Source organism: Triturus cristatus, chromosome 10, assembly GCF_964204655.1.
Source record: "Triturus cristatus chromosome 10, aTriCri1.1, whole genome shotgun sequence".
Lineage (NCBI taxonomy): Eukaryota > Metazoa > Chordata > Amphibia > Caudata > Salamandridae > Triturus > Triturus cristatus.
The window spans coordinates 239,707,867-239,730,210 of record NC_140593.1 but is presented as its reverse complement, the minus strand read 5'-3'; the positions used below and the strand labels follow the sequence as shown (position 1 = coordinate 239,730,210).

Genomic DNA, 22,344 nt, shown 5'->3' with positions numbered 1-22,344 from the left:
TTGTTTGAAGAGTGTTGCTAGTCAAATGTGTAGGAGAGTAGGGTCTGCTTTCTATGTTCACCCCCACTTTTTGCTTTTGCTTTACTGGTTTTCGACTTAGATGTGGCTGTGGGCCTGCTAATCAGACAAAGTACAGCAGGTACCCCAAAGTCAGTGGGCAGCTATCTTGTGGCTCTCCTTCTCTGAGAAAGGTAGAGACAAGCTCCTCACAGTTAGTGATGAGGATGCAGACAATTACACTGTACTGAAGAGTGCTCTAATTGATGGGTTTGGCCTAACCACTGAACAATACAGGTTGTTGTTCAGGGATACCCAGAAGACACAGACTCAGGACTGAACTGACTTTGTAGATTGTGCCACTAAGGCTCTGGAAGGCTGGCTAGTGGGAAGTAAGGTTAAGGACTATGCAGGATTGTATAATTTGATCATGAGAGAACAAATCCTTAACAACTGTCAAAACCAGCTACTGCATCAACACCTGATTGATTCTGATCTGACTTCTCCCCAAGAATTGGGAAAGAAGGCAGATAGATGGGTCAGGACTAGAGTTAAGCAGAAAAACCAGAACCAGGGCGGTGATCAGAAAAAGGCAGACCAGAAGGGTAATGATCAGAAACAAAAAGACCAGAAGTCTTCACCAGGCCCCCAAAAGGCTCAGGGGGAGGGTGGTCCCAAAAAGGATAAAAAGAAAGATGGCCAAAAGAAACCATGGTGCAACTATTGTAAGTCCAACTCACATTGGTTTAGTGAGTGCACCAAGAAGGATAAGCCCCCAGCCACCATTGCCCCTAAGGCAACTGTACCCCCTAGTTCAGCTGTAAGTGGTGGTTCCCAGCAAAAGGGTGTAGTAGGGTTAAACCTGGGAACTGAGGAGGATTCTGGCCTAGTCAGGATACCTACTCAGGCTGTTCTGATCTGTGATGGGGACATAGCTTTGTCCTCTACTGTAGGCCCCAGTAACCTGGGCAAGTACAGACAGACTCCTTTTATCAATGATAGGATGGCTCAGGCCTACTGGGACACTGGGGCTAGTGTCACAATGGTGACACCTGCCTTTGTGGACCCTGGACAGATCATACTAGGTGAGAACTACCTAGTGACCAACGCTAGCAATGCCACTACCTCCCATAGTGTGGCAATTGTTAACTTCTCCTGGGGAGGGGTAACTGGCCTCAAGAAAGTTGTTGTTAGTTCAGACCTTCCTGTGGAGTGTTTACTGGGCAATGATCTTGAAACTTCAGTTTGGTCTGAAGTGGAGTATAGGACCCATGCAGAAATGCTAGGGATAGATGCACATGTCCTTGCTGTGACCAGGTCACAGGCCAAAAATTGCACCACTGAACAAGTGCTGGATCCTGGAACTATGGACCAGTCACAAACCAAGAGAAAGAGCAGTAGGGTAAAGGCTGTGCCTTCCCCCCTGCCTCAGGCACTGGATCAGCCCTCACAGGAGGATGATTCTGAGAGCCCTGAAGGAACTGTCCTAGAAGAACTTGAACCTGATCAGGTTGAGTTTCTTGGGACAAAGGGACCTTCAAGGGCAGATCTGAGGCAGGCACAATTAGACTGCCCCTCTCTTGAACCTCTCAGACAGCAGGCTGCTGCTGAGGCTGCAGGGAATGCTCAAGGTACCCATAGAGTGTATTGGGATGAAGGGCTGCTGTATTCAGAGGCTAGAGACCCAAAGCCTGGTGCATCCAGGAGGTTGGTCATACCACTGAAGTTCAGAGGCTTCCTTCTTACCTTGGCCATGATATTCCCCTTGCAGGACACTTAGGCCAGAACAAGACTTGGGACAGGCTTGACCCTCACTTTCACTGGCCCCATATGTCAGAAGATACCAAGGAGTTTTGTCGCTCCTGTGTCACCTGCCAAGCCAGTGGCAAATCAGGTGGCACCACAAAGGCCCCCCTCATACCACTACCTGTGGTGGGGGTTCCCTTTGAAAGAGTGGGCATAGATATTGTAGGACCAATGGACCCACAAACAGCATCTGGGCACAGATTCATACTGGTGATAGTGGACCATGCCACCAGGTATCCAGAAGCTATTCCCCTGAGGACCACAACAGCTCCTGTTGTGGCAAGGGCCCTACTTGGAGTATTCTCCAGAGTGGGCTTTCCAAAGGAGGTCATTTCTGACAGAGGTGCCAACTTCATGTCAGGATATTTGACTGCAATGTGGAAGGAGTGTGGTGTGAACTACAAGTTCACCACACCCTATCAACCACAGTGCAATGGGCTTGTTGAGAGATTCAACAAGACCCTAAAGGGAATGATAAAAGGTTTACCAGACAAGCTTAGGTGAAGATGGGACATCCTTTTACCCTGCCTTCTGTTTGCTTACAGAGAGGTCCCACAAAAGGGGGTTGGCTACAGCCCTTTTGAGCTTTTGTTTGGGCACCCTGTAAGAGGACCCCCATGTTTAGTAAGGGAAGGATGGGAGAGACCTCTCAGACAACCCAAACTTGATATAGTGGATTATGTACTTGGTGTCCGCTCCAGGATGGCAGAGTATATGAAGAAGGCTTCTAAAAACCTTGAGGCAAGCCAAGAACTCCAAAAAGCTTGGCATGACCAAAAGGCTGTGCTGACTGTTTACCAGCCAGGGCAGAAAGTGTGGGTGTTGGAGCCAGTGGCCCCATCAGCACTCCAAGACAAATGGTCTGGACCCCACACTATTGTTGAGAAAAAGGGAGAAGTCGCCTACTTGGTGGACCTTGGGACTCCCAGAAGCCCCCACAGGGTGCTTCATGTCAACAGATTGAAGGCATATGTTGACAGGGCAGACATGGGCTTACTCATGGCTACAGATGAGGGGCAGGAGGAAGAGAGTGACCCTCTCCCAGACCTGTTGACTCAGAACCCTGATGATGGCTCAGTTGATGGTGTGGTCTTTTCTGACAGCCTCACTGTCCATCAGCAACAGGACTGCAGGCAAGTTCTGCAATCATACAGACATATGTTCTCTCTGACCCCAAGTCAGACAAACTGGTGAACCCATGAGGTGGACACTGGTGACAGTCTGCCTGTGAAGAGTAAAATCTACAGGCAACCTGACCATGTCAGGGACTGCATAAAAGTTGAGGTACAAAAGATGTTGGAGCTGGGAGTCATTGAACCTTCAGAGAGCCCTTGGGCTAGTCCTGTAGTTCTTGTGCCAAAACCTCACACCCAAGATGGTAAGAGAGAGATGAGGTTTTTCGTGGATTACAGAGGTCTCAATGCTGTCACTAGGACAGATGCCCACCCAATACCTAGGGCAGATGAGCTCATTGACAGACTGGCAGCTGCTAGGTTTTTGAGCACATTTGACCTGACAGCAGGCTACTGGCAAATCAGGCTAGCTGAGAATGCAAAGGCCAAAACTGCTTTCTCGACCCCAGGAGGACATTATCAATTTGTGGTAATGCCCTTTGGTTTGAAGAATGCACCTGCCACTTTCCAAAGGTTGGTGAATCAAGTCCTTACTGGGTTGGATGATTACTGTACAGCTTATCTTGATGATATGCTGTCTTTAGCTCCACCTGGGAGGATCACCTGGTCCACCTGAGGAATGTTTTAGAAGCCCTGCAAAAGGCAGGCCTCACTATCAAGGCCACTAAGTGCCAGATAGGGCAGAGCAAGGTTGTATACCTGGGCCACCTAGTTGGTGGGGGTCAGGTTCAACCACTGGAGAGCAAGATCCAGACCATAAAGGACTGGACTCCCCCAACTACCCAGACTCAGGTCAGAGCTTTCTTGGGCCTGACTGGGTACTACAGAAAGTTTGTTAAGAACTATGGGTCCATTGTGACACCACTTAATGACTTGACCTCCAAGAAAATGTACCAAAGAAAGTTCAGTGGACAGTAAGCTGTCAAAAAGCATTTGATGACCTGAAGCAGGCCATGTGCAGTGCACCTATTCTGAAAAGTCCAGACTACTCCAAAGAGTTTATTGTCCAGACAGATGCTTCTGAGTTGGGTGTGGGAGCTGTTCTTTCACAACTTAATATAGCTGGTCAAGACCAGCCCATTGCTTGTATAAGTAGAAGGTTGACCCCTAGAGAGAAACGTTGGTCAGCTATTGAGAGGGAGGCCTTTGCTGTGGTTTGGGCCCTGAAGAAGCTGAGGCCATACTTGTTTGGCACTCACTTCAAGATTCAGACAGACCATAAGCCCCTCTTGTGGCTAAATCAGATGAAGGGTGAAAATCCCAAACTTCTTAGGTGGTCCATTTCCCTACAGGGGATGGACTTCACAGTGGAACATAGACCTGGGACTGACCATGCCAATGCAGATGGACTCTCCAGATATTTCCACTTAGAACATGAAGAGTCAACTGGTCAAGGTTAGTTTAATGTCCCTAAGTCTGGGGGGGGGGGGGTTGTGTAGGAGAGAAGGGTCTGCTTTCTATGTTCACCCCCACTTTTTGCTTTTGCTTTACTGGTTTTCGACTTAGATGTGGCTGTGGGCCTGCTAATCAGACCCACAGCCCTGCTGTTCTCTCTCTAAATTAATACTATGTACTTTAGGTGCATAACCCATTTGGATAGGATCACCTTATTGGCCCCTGTACAGTGTACCTTAGGTACCCAGGGCATAGGTGTACCCTAGGCCTACCAGGGGCTGCAGCATGTATTATGCCACCCCTGGCCTGGCCTTCCATTATGACACAACTGGCTGATCACTCAGCTGGGGCAAGGTTGTGTAATCACCCCTTGCTTAGGTGTAGTATTCCTATACCTATCTTATATATAGACACATGTGTACCTATCAGCCACTCCTATGGCAGGCCTTAACAATCCTGGAGGCAGAGTGCTTGGTAACATGTGAGATGGTGCTCTAGCATGAGCTGAGCCTGTCTGCAGCTTTCGGAACCATGTCCTTATAGCTGTTCTATGATATAGCCTACCATATACTCTTAAAGTGCCTTATAATCTTAAACAGTTATGGTAACTATGGTTTGGCTTTATCAAAACATGTCGTGTAAGGTGTCTAACACTTTGGAATAATACCCCCATCCCATTTCTGGGGATGAGGATATTATCCCTCCCTTCTAGAGGGAGAAGACATGTTGAAACCTACTTACCCGGTTAAAGTTAACCAGAGCCCGAGCATCACAAAATGGATGCTGCTGCCACGACACAAGTCTGACCTCCTGCTGCTGGGAGTGATCCCGGCACGGGAGGCTTGGACAATAGGTTTCCTGCCTTGGGAGGTGCGAGCACCACCCCAGACAGGCCTTAGTGTATTGGGGCAGGGAGGGATGAAGGAAACGAGACACTGCCTGGGGCACACAAGGTGTCCCATGCTTAGTCCAGTTCAAACCGGTGCTGGGGCACACCAGCCCCAGTCCTGGCGCGAAACTGGACAAAGGGAAGGGGGTGTAACCACCCCCCTCCCAGGTCCCACCCATAAGGCGTGACCTAGCAGGCAACCCAGCCCCCCAGATTAGTATAAGAGTGGTAGCTGGGCCCCAGGATATTAGATTATCCTGAACCTGCAACTTGAACAGAAACTCTGGACCTTCGACATTCGACGAAAGAAGAAGACTGAAGAATCTCCCTTGTGGCCAAGGAGTGGCTACCCTGTGCAAACAGGCACCATCAAGAGACTTACCCTTTGCTTTGCTGAAGTTCTACGAGGGACCGACTGCAGAGCCTGACCAGAGCCTTTACTTCCAGACTTCTCCGACCCTGATCCACATCCACAGCCGAGCTGAGATCCGTGGAGGCGACGAGAGACGTGGGACCGGCTACCTGGGGAAAGTGGCGAGTATCTTCCAGCGCAGCTTCGGAGGTACCCTCAAAGTTGTGCACCGGGGATTGAGAAGGCCCAACCCCAAGCACCATCTGCACCGAAGATCAGCCCCCCACACTCCACGAGTCCTGCGTGGGGCCCTTCTGCATTTTCCTGCTTGCCGCGTCTGTCCGGTTGCTTGCCCGTTGGCTAGCGGCCTTTGCGACGACACACCTTTGAATCTCCACTGCTGGTTTGGCTCCTCCAGACTGGCTCCTGCTCCTCTGCAAAAGAGAAGCACCCCAGACCTTCCTGGTCTGCACCAGAAGCAAGTCCTCCATTCTTCGTGGGTTCCGCTTGCCAAGGCTTGGTGAGTCCTAGTTCGACTTCGACGCCGCCGACAGCAAGAGCCTTCGTGGGACAGCTCGCCTCCTGGTCCTGGTCGTCCTCGACATCTCCTGGTACCTGTGGCAGCTGCGACGAGTTTCACCTCTTCACCTGCAATCTTCACGACATCGCCTGGTTCCTTCCTGGTTCCACGTGGTCACTGGCTAGTGACCCAGACTCTGTCCCTTCTGCTTGCAGGTATCCTCTCTTCTTGATCCCAGCCTTGGGATCCACCGGACACTCTGCACTGACTGCCTGTCAGCAACTTTCCTTCAGGCATCCATAGAAGTCCACGACGAAACCCGACGCAAGTTCACACCTATGCACCCGCAGCCCGTGGGCTAGGTAACTCTGGTACTTCGGTGCTCACAAGGGTATTGACTATCCTAGGGTCTAGTTTCCGAGTCTCGACTTTCTAGCTATACCAGAAGTGTCCTTAAACTGCTTATTTCTAACTGCTAGTGATTCTATTGACGTTTACGCATTACGCGTGAGTGTTTCCACTCTGCACCTGAATCCCGTGGGCCTCCCACTTCCTAACTGTTGGTAGTGTAGTGTAGCCCCAGCGATTCCCTAGGCCTAGGCCTAATCTATTTCCGTGACAGTGGTCCTTATACCTCTTCTTTAGTATATGGTTTTTGTGGCCCCTAGGGCCTAACTGTATTACTTACCTGTGTGACTTAATGTATGCTTAAATAAGACTGCGTTGTACTTACCTCGAAGCTCATAAAGAGTGCTGAGGGTTTGACTAGAATAAATATACTTTATTTTATATATATCTGTTGTGGTGTCCTTTCATTTGGTATTCAAGGGATTGTATATGGTATCACAGCTGGCTTCACATGCCATTCAGAGTTTAGCCTAAGACTGCTCTTGTCCATGCTACCACTAGGATAGCTGGTCTATAAGGTTGACTTTACAACCAATCACCATAAAGGTTGTTTGGACTGATATAGGGTGTACACTAGAACTAGTGACATCATACATCAGGCCAACTTCTCACAAAATGTATATGAATGTAGAAATGTGCCTTGAACTTGGAGCCTCCCCCCACTCTGAAGATGTGTTCACTTCTGTTTCTTTAGAGTGGGTTACAGACACAAGACAACTTTATCAGAGAATCATCCTCTAAATGAATCTTTAGCTAAGGAAATACTTGAAGAAAATAGCCCATTCTGTTAGGGGTGTGTGAAATGGAGTGCTAATGTCTAATATATGTGTTTATTTTGCTTAGCTCCCAGATGTTCAGAACCCCTGAAACCCGGAGAATGCCGAAAATATGTGGTGAAGTGGTACTATGATAAGGCAGCAAACTCGTGTGCAAGATTCTGGTACGGTGGCTGCAATGGAAACAGCAATCAGTTTGAATCCGATCAGGAGTGTGTGGAATGGTGTGTCCGGTACTAAGCAAGTAAGTGACGCTGCAGCCTATGGACCAGGTACTAATGCATGACGTGTGTTGATGCCTCTTCAGCTGTTTGCATGTTCACATAACATCTGGTCTCTAGTGATGCTTTGTATGTATTAAACACTCCGGGACTCATTGCGAGTGATGATGTACACGAGGAAGTACCAATACTGCAGAGTATGGCTTTGGTCAGATGTGGTATTACTGCAGCATGCACTTCAGGTTGGAATGAGGGATCAAGTGGTAATACTGCATCTCCCCCTCCCCCATTTCTAGTTGCAAAAAATCTGATATTGCAGGGTTTCCCCACATAACTTTCACCAGGTTGTACCTGGCAGAATTGGTATGCCCATTCTGCGCAAGTTGTAATCCCGATATTTAAAGTGGTTAACGCAGTGGCGTAACAAGGAGGGGGGGCGTGCAAGTTTTGGGGACCTCCCCCTCGCTCTTACCAGCGGCCATCGCGGCAAACGCAGGGATACCCAGCACCCCCCCAAACCTGCAGCAAGGCAGCAAACGCAGGGGCCACCACATGCGGCCAAAGGTCTAGCTACGCCACTGGGTTAACGAGTAACTGAAAACAACTAGGGCCAGATTTCTCATCATATGGCGCGATGCAACACAGCAAGACAGCTTGCCGTGCTGCACTGCATCAAATGGAAAAAGCAGGAATCTGCCATAATTACTAACATAGCGCATTCTTGCTTCTCTCTTTGTGCTGCCACACTTGTGGTTGCCAAGCACCAACGCAGGCACTCTTCCGCCATGGTGTAAGGATGCATGCATTACAGCCAGGGTTGTTCTTGTGCAGGAAGGAATCCCTTCCTGCACAAAAACAATTCCCAGGGGCAATTTGCTCTTTTTGTGTTCTGCAGAATGCAGCAGATGTAGAAAGATGACATAACAAGGAGTAATAAACATATTTCTGCTCGTTATACCTCACCTGGAAAGGCATAGGATTTTGACGCATTCCCAGCTTTACTAGTCATTGTACATCTGGAAATGCACGAAAACCGTAGGTTTATGCGTGAGAACACCCATGCTCCACCCATGGAATGCCTTCCCTATGCACAGTAAAGCCAGAGAGCGACTCGCGCTGCATTGCGTAACTCCAGATTTACTATGTTGTGCAGAGCCACGCAAGGTGACTTGGCATAGTTTAGTGAATCTCACTGAAGCCCTTATGTTACATCGCGTTGCAATGCCTTGCTTACTCTAGATTTATTAAGCCACGGAAGATGGCTCTGCATGGCATAGTAAATCTGACTTAAGGGCTTGCATTGCCTTTTGTCGCCTTACGTGAACCAAGGGCAACGCAAGCCTTTGATACATCTAGGCCCTAGTATCTAATGAGCCTTTTTTTAGGTCTTCAATCAAGGTGTGGAGGAAAAGTGATTCAGTCATAACAAGAATTCCTCGCCGAATAAGTAAATCTGAGTTTCGCGGTAATGTTTCAGGTGAAATCGCCACACTATCTCGGTGTTCTGGGGCAACTAATAAGGAATTACCTGCAGAGATCCTTGCAATAACACAGATGTTTCCATCAATTCTCGGTTCCTTCGAGGATGAGTTGTAGCAATGCAATAGTTTTGCATCCTGAAATTATCCGTTCCGGGTACAAAATTTCTGATGAGAAATTAATGCCTACATTATATAGACCACCTAGCTCTCCCCGAACCCCGCCCCCAACACCCCACCCCACACACACTTAGTGGATAGTTTCTACGTTCATGCCCAGCCACAAAAATCTGAAGTGTTGTCACAAAATAGGAAGGTATTCTATATAACTATTCTATAGCCTACAATCTGAGGTAAAGGATTGCCAACTCTTCACTCTGGGAAAGCTTTTAACAAGCAGCTTGTTCAAATATGCTTCTATGTGTACATATTATTTACTGGTACAGCTCGTTTTTCTCGATAAATGTAGCCATACTTTGGCACATTTAATCATAAGGGGGTTGAGGACTGAATATAACGGCAAACAGTCGTGGAGCTCTGTAGTTATTTGTTTAATGAGAACCAGGAGGATTCATTCTTCTGAGTATAGAGTGTGCAAATAGAATGCATTAACTTTACGTTCAAATCAGGAGCATATTCTGAAAAATCTTCATGAAGAGAGAGAAATTCTCCTTAAAATATCAACAGTACAATAAGCAGAGATTATCTCAAGCTGATAAAAAGAATAGCAGTTGTCCATAGAGGCATGTTCTCATTGGCTGTGGAGCTGCTTCGTTTCTAGTGATTGGAGCAAAAATATGATTCATGTGCTCCTATTGGTCACTCTTTGTGTTTCCCCCCTTTGAATACATTTATTTTATTTATTTATTTATTTGAAAAGTTTTATATAGCGCTGGCTAGACCCGGCTTTATCAGAGCGCTTTACATGAGGACAAGCATTGTTTCAGAGCATAGTTAACAAGTTACATAGTTACACAGTTTCAGAGCATAGTTACAAGTTGCTGGAGCGTAGTTACATGCGTTAAAAACATATACGTAAGGTAAAAAGCAGGTAAGGGGAGACATTCAGGGGAGCAGGGATAAGTGCAGGGGAGGTAGACAAAGAATGAAAGCGGGAAAGAGGTGGGGTAGTGTGAAGGAAACACAACCGGGAGACGAGACGATGTCCGGTGTGCTGTGATCCCAGTGGAAATGGTGTTATTCCCACACCTCCGCTGTGTGTGGCTCCCTTTACGACGTGGACTCTCTCAGAGGGTTCTCTGAGACTCCAGGGTATACATACTGGATCCCTCCCCAACAAGGGGAGAGGGAGTGCTTTGGCAAGGGGCGCCATTCCCACAATTCCGCTGTGTGTGGCTCCCTTGATGCTGTGGACTCTCTCAGAGGTGGCTCTGAGACTCCAGGGTATAAATGTTGGATCCCTCCCCAACAAGGGAAGAAGGAGTGCTTTAGTAAAGGGCACATGGTTACAATAGTTAGAGTTGCAAAAGTCCAAGACAGAAGAAACAGGGGGGGTTAGGGGGCTGGGAAGAGGGTCAGATCTGGCAGATCCGCAGTGGGAGTGAGTAACCTCATGGGGGCCCAAGAAGGGAGAGTAGAACAGGCCCCACGCTTAGATGGGGGCTCATAGTCATAAGTTGACGTCTGGGTGCCATTTTAGAGTCAGGCAAGTTCCAGGTAACTGGGCACAATGATCCCTGGGCACAATGGCTGCCATCTTAAGGTCAGGCAGATGAGATCTGTTCGGCCCGTGCTGAATACCCCGGAATCAGGGTATCACCAGAGGCACACACTTTCAATGTCAGGGGGTCCCTCGGCATCAGTCGGAGTCCCCAACCACCAACATCAGAGGTCTCCTACTGGTACGCCCCGCAGGGCGGATGACGGGAACCCCTCTTCTCGTTCTCCGGTTGCAATTGGCCTCCGCTCCTCGCTACTTACCGCCGCAGCCTTGGGGTCTCGATAGTGGATGTAGCCGCCCCCCACTGTCACCTGCTTGGCCCCGTTACAGCTGCACTTCGCACCCAGCAGGCACTCAATCGGGCGCTTGGCAGGCCCAGCCTAGTAGTGCAGCCTCACCTTCAGCGGTTCTGGAGCCCGGATTACTTCCCCAGACACTCCTGAGACCCGGTCTTCAAGGATCCCTCGTCCGGTGGATTCCACCGCACAGTGCAGTTGTCTCCGGGGATCTGGGTCGCGGTCATTTGTTCCAGCATCGAGTCGCACTGGAGTGCGCGTCGGCGGGTGCGGTCCTCTGTCGTTACTGCTCCAGGACTCACCAGACGATCGGTAAGTCCAGGCAGCCAGCGGGGGCACCAGGTCGCTCTACAGCTCTAACCGCAAGGCTCGTTCTATGGTATCTAGCGCAGGTCCGCCATTTTTGCCGCCACCATGTGATCTTGGCTGTACTGCATCCCAGACGGCTCCCGACCGTTTTTTTCAGGGCTGTTTAGGCAGGGGAGGTTCGCTGTCTTTCCAGGTACCTTTTGAGCCCTCGATGCCTGCGAATGACCCAGATTTGTGCCGGATAATATTCCCAGCCAGAGGAGCTACGCTAGTGCGCAGCCATCTTGCAGCTGGCTCCTCCTCCTCCAGCCTTATCGCAGCCTTATCACATCTGGCCGCTGTATTCGTATAGAAAAGTCTATATCTGTAATTGTTATATTTTTTAGGTTCTTGGCTAGTAGTAATTGATTTTTTTAATTCATGATTGCATTAGCTAAAAATTCGAAAACACTGATTCAAGGTGCTTTAACGTATCACCATTGTTAGATGTACCTCCCTTCTTTTGCGAATTGGGCACCTGATGTACTGTGGAGCAGATTCACAAAGGGTCTCCACAGTTGGTGCGAAGGCCCCGCAGCCGCGGGGAAGTCTCCGCACTCAGGCGGAGTATCTGCAATTAGAGTTCTTATTTTGGAGATTGCACCCCATGCGCGGAGACTACCCCACGTCTGCGTGCCTATGCCACGAGCGCGGAGGCCCTGTGTTTCATCGTAAAGAAAAAAAATTGCAAATGATCACAATTTTCTTATGGAGTAAATAGATTGTTGCCTTCCCTACTGAAACTGATATAACTATGGCAGCAGGAAACCTCAGTTTCAATATGGTGTATGGCTCACCACCTACGAGGCACACAAGATCTAGCTCCTAGAAGTAAACATGTTTCTGTCAGGCATCCTGAGAGTTCTCTCCAAAGCTTATCACTTATGGTGAGGCCTTCCTGCATTTAGCACAAGAATAGCTACACCAAAACAACGTTCCAGTTGAGAAATAAATATATTACAAATACCAAACAAATTTGGGCAAAAATATTTACTAATTAAAAGATACCAAAACATTTAAAATAGGACATGGAGATCAGTATTTATAAATATATTTTTTTAAAACATCCCCAGAACACAGTAGGGAGAAGAGCTGAGTGAGGTTGGATAATTGTAAGGATGAAAGGAAAATCTTTGAAGTTATCGTTCAGGAGGAGTTTCAAGCAGCACTACAAACAGAAAACTTCTGGGAAGATGTTCTCAACATCTGGCTTGAAGATAACCTCGACTGGCTGAGCCAGGGACAACCGAGATGAGCTGAGCCCAAGTGTAGGAACACAGCTGCGGAGTGGAGCCCAAGCAGAGGCTTCTTCTCATCAAAAAGGAAGGAAGCCAAGCACCTGGCTGCTCCTTTGGTGTGGCTTTTATAGACTGATGGGTCCTCAGATCCTGGGATACTTGAGTCTGCAGTAGTTCCTCCAATCCTGTTGTAGCCTGCCACTACGATGGGGCATACAGTCACATCATTTGTGGTGCCATCATAGAGGGAAGATTGAATTTGCTGGTGATGGGAGGGGTGTTCCAGCTGTGCAGCACGTGACAGCCAAACTCCTTGGCAGCATGACTCCTCTCACATCAGCGCAGATGGCATCCTGAGTGGCAATGCCCTGAGCAGTGGGTGGAAGGCGTAGCCAGCCTCGCCTAGGACTATTGGTGGATGGCACTAGGGGCAAGCACTTGTAACAGAAAACTTTCATGACTACCACTGCGTGGCAGTCAGGAAAGATTTTATCTAGGAGAAGCTTTGATCACTGGTATCGGGGCCACTCTCCTGGGAGGGGCATAGGTGGTAAAGTAACCAGTCTCAGCATCTGGATCTGAGAAACTTGTAGATTTCCATTTAGGTTGCAACAAGTCTGCTGCATTGCAGCTGCAGGCCTGATCCACCCTGATATAGTTTTCATTTGTAAGATTTCTGGAAAAAGAACACTGGCTCTGTGCCAGATCAAACCTGCTCTCCTTGGACATCTTCCTGCAGGAAACAACTGTCCTTCCAAGAAGAGTATGGGAGATGAGTGTGCTGATTTATGCAAGAGGTGTCCTGGGTTCTCTCCCCGCTCGCACATTGGCGATGAAGAAGGACAAATTATTTAAACTAAGATGTATGCTCTCTCAATTATTACTGATTTGTGTTATTGGATATTGTGCAAGGCTGTAAGCTTAGTTAATATTATTTTATAATACATATATGGTTTCAAAAAACAAGTAACATATTTGCTTAGCATTAGGCCTCACCACACTATTAATCCTGTTAATAAAAACATGGTAAAAATATGTCATAGTTCATTCCCCAAAACATCTATTCAAGGAAAAGGTTCATTAACCCAAACCTATACTGGCGCTGCGCTTTGGACACTATTTTTAAAGTCTTCGATACCTCCCACCATTTAAATGTCTTGCATACACCTGTAGAAACGTTATGTCCACTGTGATCTCGCCAACTTATCTTCTTGTGGTTTGGTGTGGTCCGTATCTAGCAGATGTCATTTTTGAGGAATTTTCCACCAGGATATAAAAATAATAAATGTTTGCCCAGATCATCATTATGGTAATGTTTGCATGATGTGGTTTATTTTAGAGTATCAAAGAACAGCAATGGGTCTTGGCTCCAATCAGTAAGGCTGAGACTCTAATACACAGAACAACAAGAAATTGCCAATACTGATATTATATCAAACCTTCATTCACTGGTGCATAGAAATGAAGTCTATCACACCCCTTTTCTGTAATTGAATTATTTCAACTTTATTTTGTTTTTTTGGATTCATAGAAATTGTTTTAAATATACATCAATACATTTGAAATACTGGTAGGATTGGGAGAAGTCAGTCACAAGTCGGACCGGTGCCCCTGAAAGGATGGCAGAGCTGGGGCACTTTCTTAACTTCTTTCCAATGTCAAATTCAAAATACTTTATTTAGACGGTCAAGTCTATCAAAGTGTGAAAATGCCAGATAGAGTTAAAATAAGGACTAGTACCTCGTTATTACCAGAAATGTAGACTAATAGACAGAAAACCCAACCATCTTCCTTCAGGTTCAATCAATGGTGGTACAGGTAATAATTTAAAATACATTTTGTAGCTTCTAACTTAGTAAAAATGGTCTTTGGTTAAAATTTCGGCTGTGTAATATAAAAATACAACTGGTAAAATATCTTCAACATTGGACCATACAAAAGCTTATTATTTCTGTCCAGTCAGGATGGATAAAATAATCAGTACTTTAAGTAAAAATAGTATATCTCTGTTTCGGGATTATTATTGGTACTGCAGGGAATCGAAGTTAAGCCGCTTCTTCTTTGTGTAATTCTACGTTAGTTCCTAGTTGCTTATCTGTTTTATCCACAAATTTTACAAATTTGGCAATCACAGCTGCGCATTGTTCAATAAATGGCTGACGGCAGATGGTAATGTCCGTAGCCCCTCATTAGTCCACAGGTGCTAGAGAAGTCTTCTGCGATCTTCAAAGAGGGCAGGGCATATGCAGAGCAAGTGGGTTATTGATTCCTGAGATTGTCCGCATAATCGATATGTTTTAGACTTGGTTTTCGCTGTCCATGGAGGAGATAAGTCTAATGACAAAGAGCTTATCCGCAGCTGCAGGTATTTAGATTTGTAATAGGGTGAAAATGGTTCCATAATATATTTTTGTGTGCCTTTTCTATCATAACTGCTGAGGACCAGCTAGGCATGTTCTCTTTTAGCAAATGCCTTGTGATCAGATTCAAAAGATTACGGTTTTACTTTTCTGTTCAGAGCTATTTTAAACTGTGGGTGCGGTAGTTTTAAATTCCATAGCTTTGCCCAGCCTGTTTGCTCCAGGGCTTCAGAGAGGAGGTGTGTACGAACATTTGAGTAGCATGCGCTGTAGGGGCATGCTACTCCGAGCCAGATAAAGTTTTTCAATGATCCTTGCTCAGCTATCCTTGTGGAGTGCAGATATGTCATTATGCTGGCCTCCTGTATGATCAGTTGGTCCCATAATGCAAATTCCATCCTGATCTGGGCTGGCAAAGTATTACACTGTAATTTAAATAGTGTTCTAAAAACTGCACTCTGTGCATTGTTTGAAAAGGACCCCAGTTTTTCTGGGAAGGCATCTGATCCATATGACAATGTTGGCACTAATTTGGCAGAAACTATTTTCAACAGTGATTCAAAGTAAAACTTTTAGTGCTCTTAAGAATTGCTCGAAAGGCACATTGCAACAAAGCTAGTTTTGTTTTCAATGAACTTAGATGTAGTAGGTAACCTTCTTTGTCACCTAGCCAGCATCCCAAATATTTAGATTTGGTTGCGATGGTCAGGCGGTGGTTATTAAGATGCCTGTTGTGTTTTTTCTTTTTCTGGCCGAAGATAACAATATTGTTTTTTTCATAATTGATTTTCATCTTGTTTGCCAGCAGTGCGTGTCTAAGATATCTAACAATCTCTGGAGCCCTACCGGCGTTTGGCACAGCAGGACAACATCGTCCGCATATAGCAGAGAAGAGATGTGTTGATTAGCTACTTTTGGAGCATGACTGTCTGCTTTGTTTAGTGCAGTAACCAAGTCGCTCATGTACAGATTAAAAAGGGTAGGTACTAATACACACCCCTGATTGGCGCCTTGTTCCATGCTGATTTTTTCAGAGACTGTGGTGTATGAGGCTCATTTTACTCTGGCCCATGTATTAGAGTAGAGCAGCAAAGCGCCTTGTAATAGTGGATTTGTGAATTTCCAGGCTGTAAATTTGGCCCAGAGTAGACTACCATGAACTAGGTCAAAAGATTTACTGTAGTCTATGAAGCAGCAGTACAGCTCTTCTTTCTTCCTTATTTGTTTGGTTGCAAGCATCCTTATGGCCACCAGGTTTTCTATGGTGCCGTACCATGTTCTAAAGCTAGATTGGTTGAAGGGAAGCAGGTTATTTGTTGTTGCCCAATCTTTTAAATCCTCGAGTAGTAACCAGGCAAAATATTTTGCCTCAATGTCGAGTAGTGCATTCTGTCGATAAATGTCTGGCTGTGAGATAGAGTCTTTTTTGTAAATGGGATGAAGAATCGAGCCTTGCCGGGATGGTGGAACGATGTGACTAACTATGCATCTCTTGAATAGGTTTTCCAGTATACCTGACCAGAAATTGATGTCGTGTTTGTAGACTCATGCTGGGACGCCGTTGGGGCCTGGAGCACTATCTGCTCTACATTTTTGAACTAGTGTTGCTATTCTGCTGGCATCAAAGGTTATTGCGTATTGATGATGTTTGGTAACAATTGACATCAAGGTAAGCTGTGCAGAGTTTTATTTACATGAGACTGACACATCATTGGGTGTTGTCGATGTCGATTTATGTGGCGTGTTAATGTGCTTTTTCGAATTTTCTGCAGTGACCTTGTTCCCATTTGTCGTATTTGAAGTTGAAATTGAGACAACCTGTTTATAATTATCCAGAAACGTCTTGCATTTTTGTTACGATACTCCATGAAGAATTTGGTTTGGAGTGATTCCTTATAGTGTCGTTCAGGTTGCCAAATGCATTCTTTAAACTGGCTACGCAGGGTTACGACCTCACCATGTAAGTTGTAATTTGATTGTATTTTAAGAGATCAATACTTTTTGTTCAGTGTTCTCTTTAACATCCTCAGTTTTTTTTCTGCATCAGGGTTTAGTGTTCATGAGATTTACAGGAGCAGTGCCTTGTTGGCTGTTGGCCGGGGCGGCAAGTAGCTTTTGTGCTAGCATTTCCCATAAGCTTACAGTGTTGATAAAAGGCCTCTCCTGGTCAGATAGTAGTGTCTCCAGTTATGTTGTGATTCTTTTTAGCCTATCACTGTTAGTATTGAATAGGAATTGATTGAGGTTAATAATGACCAAACCTGTGGCATGTGATCGCTTTCACAGAGCAACTGGATGGAGTAAGTTTGAATGGAGCTGAAGAGCGTAACAGAATTAAGGTGTAATCCAACACTGCTGACCTTTTCGGGCAGTGGTGAGTAGGGCGGGTAGGTTGGTCTTCTAGAAAGCGTCAGTTCAATGCTCACAATGACAGGGCTCTAGAGCTGCAAGTAGCTTACACCCCAGAGAGTTTGCTCTTTGTGGTCATGAGACTTGTGAGAGTGGTGAGAATAGATGAGTATGTCCTTTGGTCTTTAGGTTTTAATTCCTGTTTAGAGCTCTTTCGTGGGTTTAGAGAGAATGTATTTGTCTATTTAGATATATATACCAGTTTAGACATATTTGTCTTTTGTGTTCATTATAAATTTATTGTCACATGTGTTTTTGCTCCGTAACTGATTATTTGAAATATCAATAAATTGATTTATATCATTTGTTAATTCTACTTTTGTATCTTGTATGTTTGCCTGTTTTCTTCGATTATTTTTAGTTGTTGGTTCTCCCCTGAACCCAGTATAGTGTTCTCTCTTATCCTCTTGAGACGTTATTACGCTCCTTGAATTTATCCTTGGCAGGTGGCATTTTCCTTCCTGGACCCCGGGGTTGGACCTTTTTCCTTCATGTATTGAGATGAGCCAAGGTTTATATTATTGTTATGAGTTGTTGTAGTTGTTCTTGATGTAATCTCCTTATGCTCTGATTGGGAGTATGCGGACTGAGGCTCTCTGTTGATACTTTTTATTTCCTGTGTAAAAATGATTTTTGGTCTTTCACTGCTGCTTTGCCACCTATGACATGGAGGGGAACCTCGGACTTGCTGGAGGTGGCCGTCCCCATGATTTATTTTGAGGGTGCGCCATCTATATCCTGGCTGGCGTATGTTGTTTGTTCTATTTTCACCGTTATCTGATTTTCATCTGCCGTTATTTTGGGCAGTGTATGCAGGGGCGGCTGGTGACATTTGAAAGTGGTGGCCGCAAACTTTGTGTCGGAGGTTAATGAAGCAATTGTGAAAGTGCAGTTATGAGATTAATAGACTAGACAACCACACTGCCAAAAGCATACTGTTGAGCAACTCTGGTACAAGGGACCAACCGACTCGCAGCAAATCTGGCTCTCATTCAAAACTGGCACTCCCAGGGGGCTGCAAATGTGAAGCACGCATCACCTGCACAATTTCCCTCCCCCACCCCGTCAGTCCCCCAGACCTTCAGCAACCAGAATAACCCCCACCCCCCAAAGTGCATTTCCACCTTCACCATTAAACACCACCAAGAGGCAAGAGCAATGCAAAGGTCTCAGCGCATGCTCACGTCTGTCAGACACCAGTGGCATTCACGCTGCCGCCATTTACTTTGCACAGTCAATCTAGTGACGTACATGTGCGAATGTGTGTACTGCTAACACAGGCACACCACAAACTGACATGTACCCATACCCTGAAGAAATGTCTGCTTTACTTATTGCTGGCCTTGTTGCTTCACTATAAAACCTACACGTCTCTTAACATTCGAAAAATCCACATTACTAATTACGGACCAAAACAATGTCAAAGCTAAAAAAAAAATCACATTTTTGCAGTCCTATATTATCACGATTTTTCGCAATTTTACTAAGGAACACAGCCTTTTAAAAAACCGTAAAACGTGTGAGTCAGAGGGCAAACATTTTATACACATGGGAATATTCATCACATACCCCCAATAGACCGCACTCGAACGTCCACCCCATATTTCACTTGAATGTACGTTTATTTTATAGTTTTCATACAACCCTTCTTCACTTAGCAGTAGACAGGGCCTCATAAGACATGTTTGAACTTTGTATTAAAACTGTCAAAGATCTGTGTTGTCTTCACACTCCTTGTAGTAACAAATACAAATAAAAAGTGCTGCGTGCAGCATTTTACATTGGAAAAAACGAGCTTTGCCATATTGATTCGAAAAATCTAAAGGTTTTGTTCACCCTTGCCCCCACGCAGCCCTGGCCTCAACCCTTCACACCTTGCAGCCTGTCTCTCTCCCCGGAAGTGGAGAATGGCTCCCTCTCACTGTAATACACTGAAGGATTCACACGAATGCCAGGATACATTCAATTGCTCTCACAAAGAAGGCCGTCACGTCAAAGTGCTAACAGCCCCTTCCACAACCATATTATTAATAAACCCCCTCGTATTCCTGTCTAAAAAGTACTGTCTGGGTGGTTTTCACTGCATTAATGTTGGGGGGCGTCCGCTCACAGTGTTCGACCTCTCTGCTTGCTGCAGGAATTTTTTGTCGTAATATCAGGAAAACTGAGAGTAAAAACGTTCTCACCAGAGCATAAAACAAGCCCACAAGCAGCCAGTAACCCAGTCCATACACTACTCTGGAAGACCAGCCCTTCTGGCACTGCCGAATTGCCAAATACACTAGTCCGTCCAGGCGTCACTGAAGGAAAGCACATTTCCAAAACAGCATATATAGGGAAATTGTTGTGAGTGTTGAATTTACATTTCAGTCAAAACGTCCCTGGAAAAAAGAAAAACAAACCCTCGAACTTTGTAGGATTCAAACAAAAGACTGAACGAGGTGGACAGTGTTATTGAACAGAACATGGAACAAAAGTGACTTTTTTAAAAGTTCTGTGTTAACCATCTATGATGGTCGATACTGCACAGAAGTAGATAAACGCTGCCATCTGAAAACAGGAGCACGGGGAGGGCATCTGCTTAATGTAAGCCTGTCCTACATACACACCAACCCCTGCACAGACCCTCCAAAGATGTGTGGAGGGGGGGGGGGGGTTGGGGTCGCGCACGGGGGGGGGAAATGAAATATTTAATTAAAAAAAAAAAAACTTACCTCACAGCCGGTCCCGTCCACGCCACCTCGCTCTCTCAGACCTCTGATCCCCTGGGCGCCTTCACTAGTGACGGTACTGGAGGAGGGGCCTGCCAACCCCTCTCAGCCAATCTTGGCGCTGCCAGCAGCGCCAGGATTGGCTGACGGCACAGCTTACGCTACGCCCGCCGCCTGCCCATTAGGAGACCGAGGGGCTCCTAATGGGCATGTGCAAGGCAGTAAAATCACAAGTACGCATGACTGGGCACGGAGTAAAAATTAATCTCCATGCCCACTCATGCGCACTTGTGCTGCCTTTCCCTAGCTTGTGACAATGCATGTCAGTCAACATGACGCCGGACCGCCCAAGGTCCGACGTCATGCTGACTGACATGCATTGTCAGTTAGTTCTCCCCCACCCTCGGCGTCTCTGAACTTAAGTAAACTAAGTTCAGAGACACCGAGGGAGCTGCGGGCGCGGGCGGGGAGGCTACGCCCCAACGCCCCAATGGACGATCCGCGCCTGAGTGTATGTCTTAAAGATCTGATGAGATTATCCGTTTTTTGGGTGATGTTACAAATTTGGGTGGTGGTGCTGATCTCTGGGGTCGCCAGGGTTGAGTTAGAGGGAGTTTTGCCCTGTAGGCGTTTCCTGTTTGTTGGTGCGAAAGTAAGTGTCTAATGTCATTGTCTTGTGTCTCGCTGTAGCTTGACCTGTTTTTTGTTCAATTTCTTAAGACACTTTTTATTTCACTTTGATAATTGAACTGATAGGAGAGGGTGACATGAAATGTCCGGGATGGCACAGGGTTTTAGTGCAGTATTTGGATCCTTTGTGTTCTTTTCTTGTTGTCTTGTGAGATCGTTGTTGTTCGAGTTTGTGAATTCAATATTACCAGGTGCTGGGTGAATCTCTGCATCCACTACCATGATGTTCTTCCGAGGGATTGAGTTACTGCAGGTGGTGGGATTTTTTGATTGGTCGTAGCTTATTAGAGCTGGTGGCGTTTGAGTGCTTCTGGTGTGCAATGCAATTAATTGTGTTGTGTTAAGGAATTATTATTCGGGGTATCCTCCTTCCTAGTCTTTTTGACTTCCTGTAGTAGTTCGCCCAATAGTGAGTGTAGTGCGATCAGTTTTGCCATGAGGATTGAACACATACAGTCTTTGTTGTTTTCATTAAAGGAGGGAGTGGGGGAACCGGAGTGCATGTGTGGCTTATGAGGTTCTTGGAGTAGGCTTTTATGGTTTTATTAAGCCTTTTGAAGCACAAGTCTATATTTGTGATATACTGGGCTGGGGTTTCAAGCAAAGATATTTGAATGACAAACTTGATGGACTGATATTCCAGTGCTTCTGCGGTGGAATCTAATGTGTTAATCAGTTGCTCCCACATCTCCATGTTTGGCAGGGGGTTGATGATAGAATCTTGTGAGGCCAGTATGAATTTAAGTTTGTCAAAAAATACTGAATCATTTGTACCTGAGGAGTCAGTGATGATAATGGGTAACAGGCTGGGTGGCTTGCCCTGTTCTTGATCGGGGTTTACCTTGCGCCCTTCTCCGACAGCTGTGGTTATTTTTATTCAGGGTTAAAGGTTAAGTAGCAATGTAATCCAGATTAATCTAAGGATTCAGGAGACTGTTCCAGGGGATATCATCATTTAATCCCCTGGTGGAACTTCCAACTCTATAGATCCATTTCTGTTCACATAGAAAAAGGGCTCTTTCTGGATTACCACTACTCAGATTGATTTTAGGTTTGTCAAGCACTGTCCAAAAGAATTCCTCAGCCGAGTGCTTCTTTTCTTTGAAATGATTGGTCAATCTGCTAATAGTTTGTTGACATCTGACGGTCGACCTATGCTCCATGATCCTTATCTTGACCCGTCTTGTCGTCATACCAAGGTATAACAGATCACAGGGACACTTCAGCAGATAAATTACATAAGCGGAGTTACAGTTCGTATGATTCCGCTGTTCCCAAGGATGGAGTAACCCTACATCAATGCTCTTTGTATTTGCTGTAAAATGACAAACATCACACATACCGCATCTTGTGTGACCTGAAATTGGTGGAAGCTCTTTCAGTGTGCAATTTATTGATTGATTTCTTTAAAAATTTAAATCCTTACCTCAGCATTACCTTCTTACAGAGAGTGCGTGTGGACGGCTGTCCTCACTTCCCCGCCATTTCCAGTTTACTAATTCAATAAACTCGGTAAGTTGGGCATAGTGTATGGTGCCGGGTGGTCCGGTGGTGTCTTTTGAGCAATTATTTCCTTTGTAGTTTATCGTTTATAACTACACCTCCTGTTTTGTATATTAACTATCGGGGGCTATAG

At 45.9% G+C, this 22,344-nt stretch overlaps 1 protein-coding gene across 1 annotated transcript in view; it reads left to right on the top strand.

The window, feature by feature from the left end:
• The window catches only part of COL28A1 (collagen type XXVIII alpha 1 chain), a 688,108-nt gene that overhangs the window by 651,332 nt on the left and 14,432 nt on the right, over positions 1 to 22,344 (top strand). The window contains exon 35 of the mRNA XM_085630877.1: positions 7,344 to 7,520. Within this exon, the coding sequence (XP_085487003.1) occupies positions 7,344 to 7,516 (173 nt within the window). The 3' untranslated portion in view covers positions 7,517 to 7,520. The remainder of the gene's footprint in view (positions 1 to 7,343; positions 7,521 to 22,344) is intronic.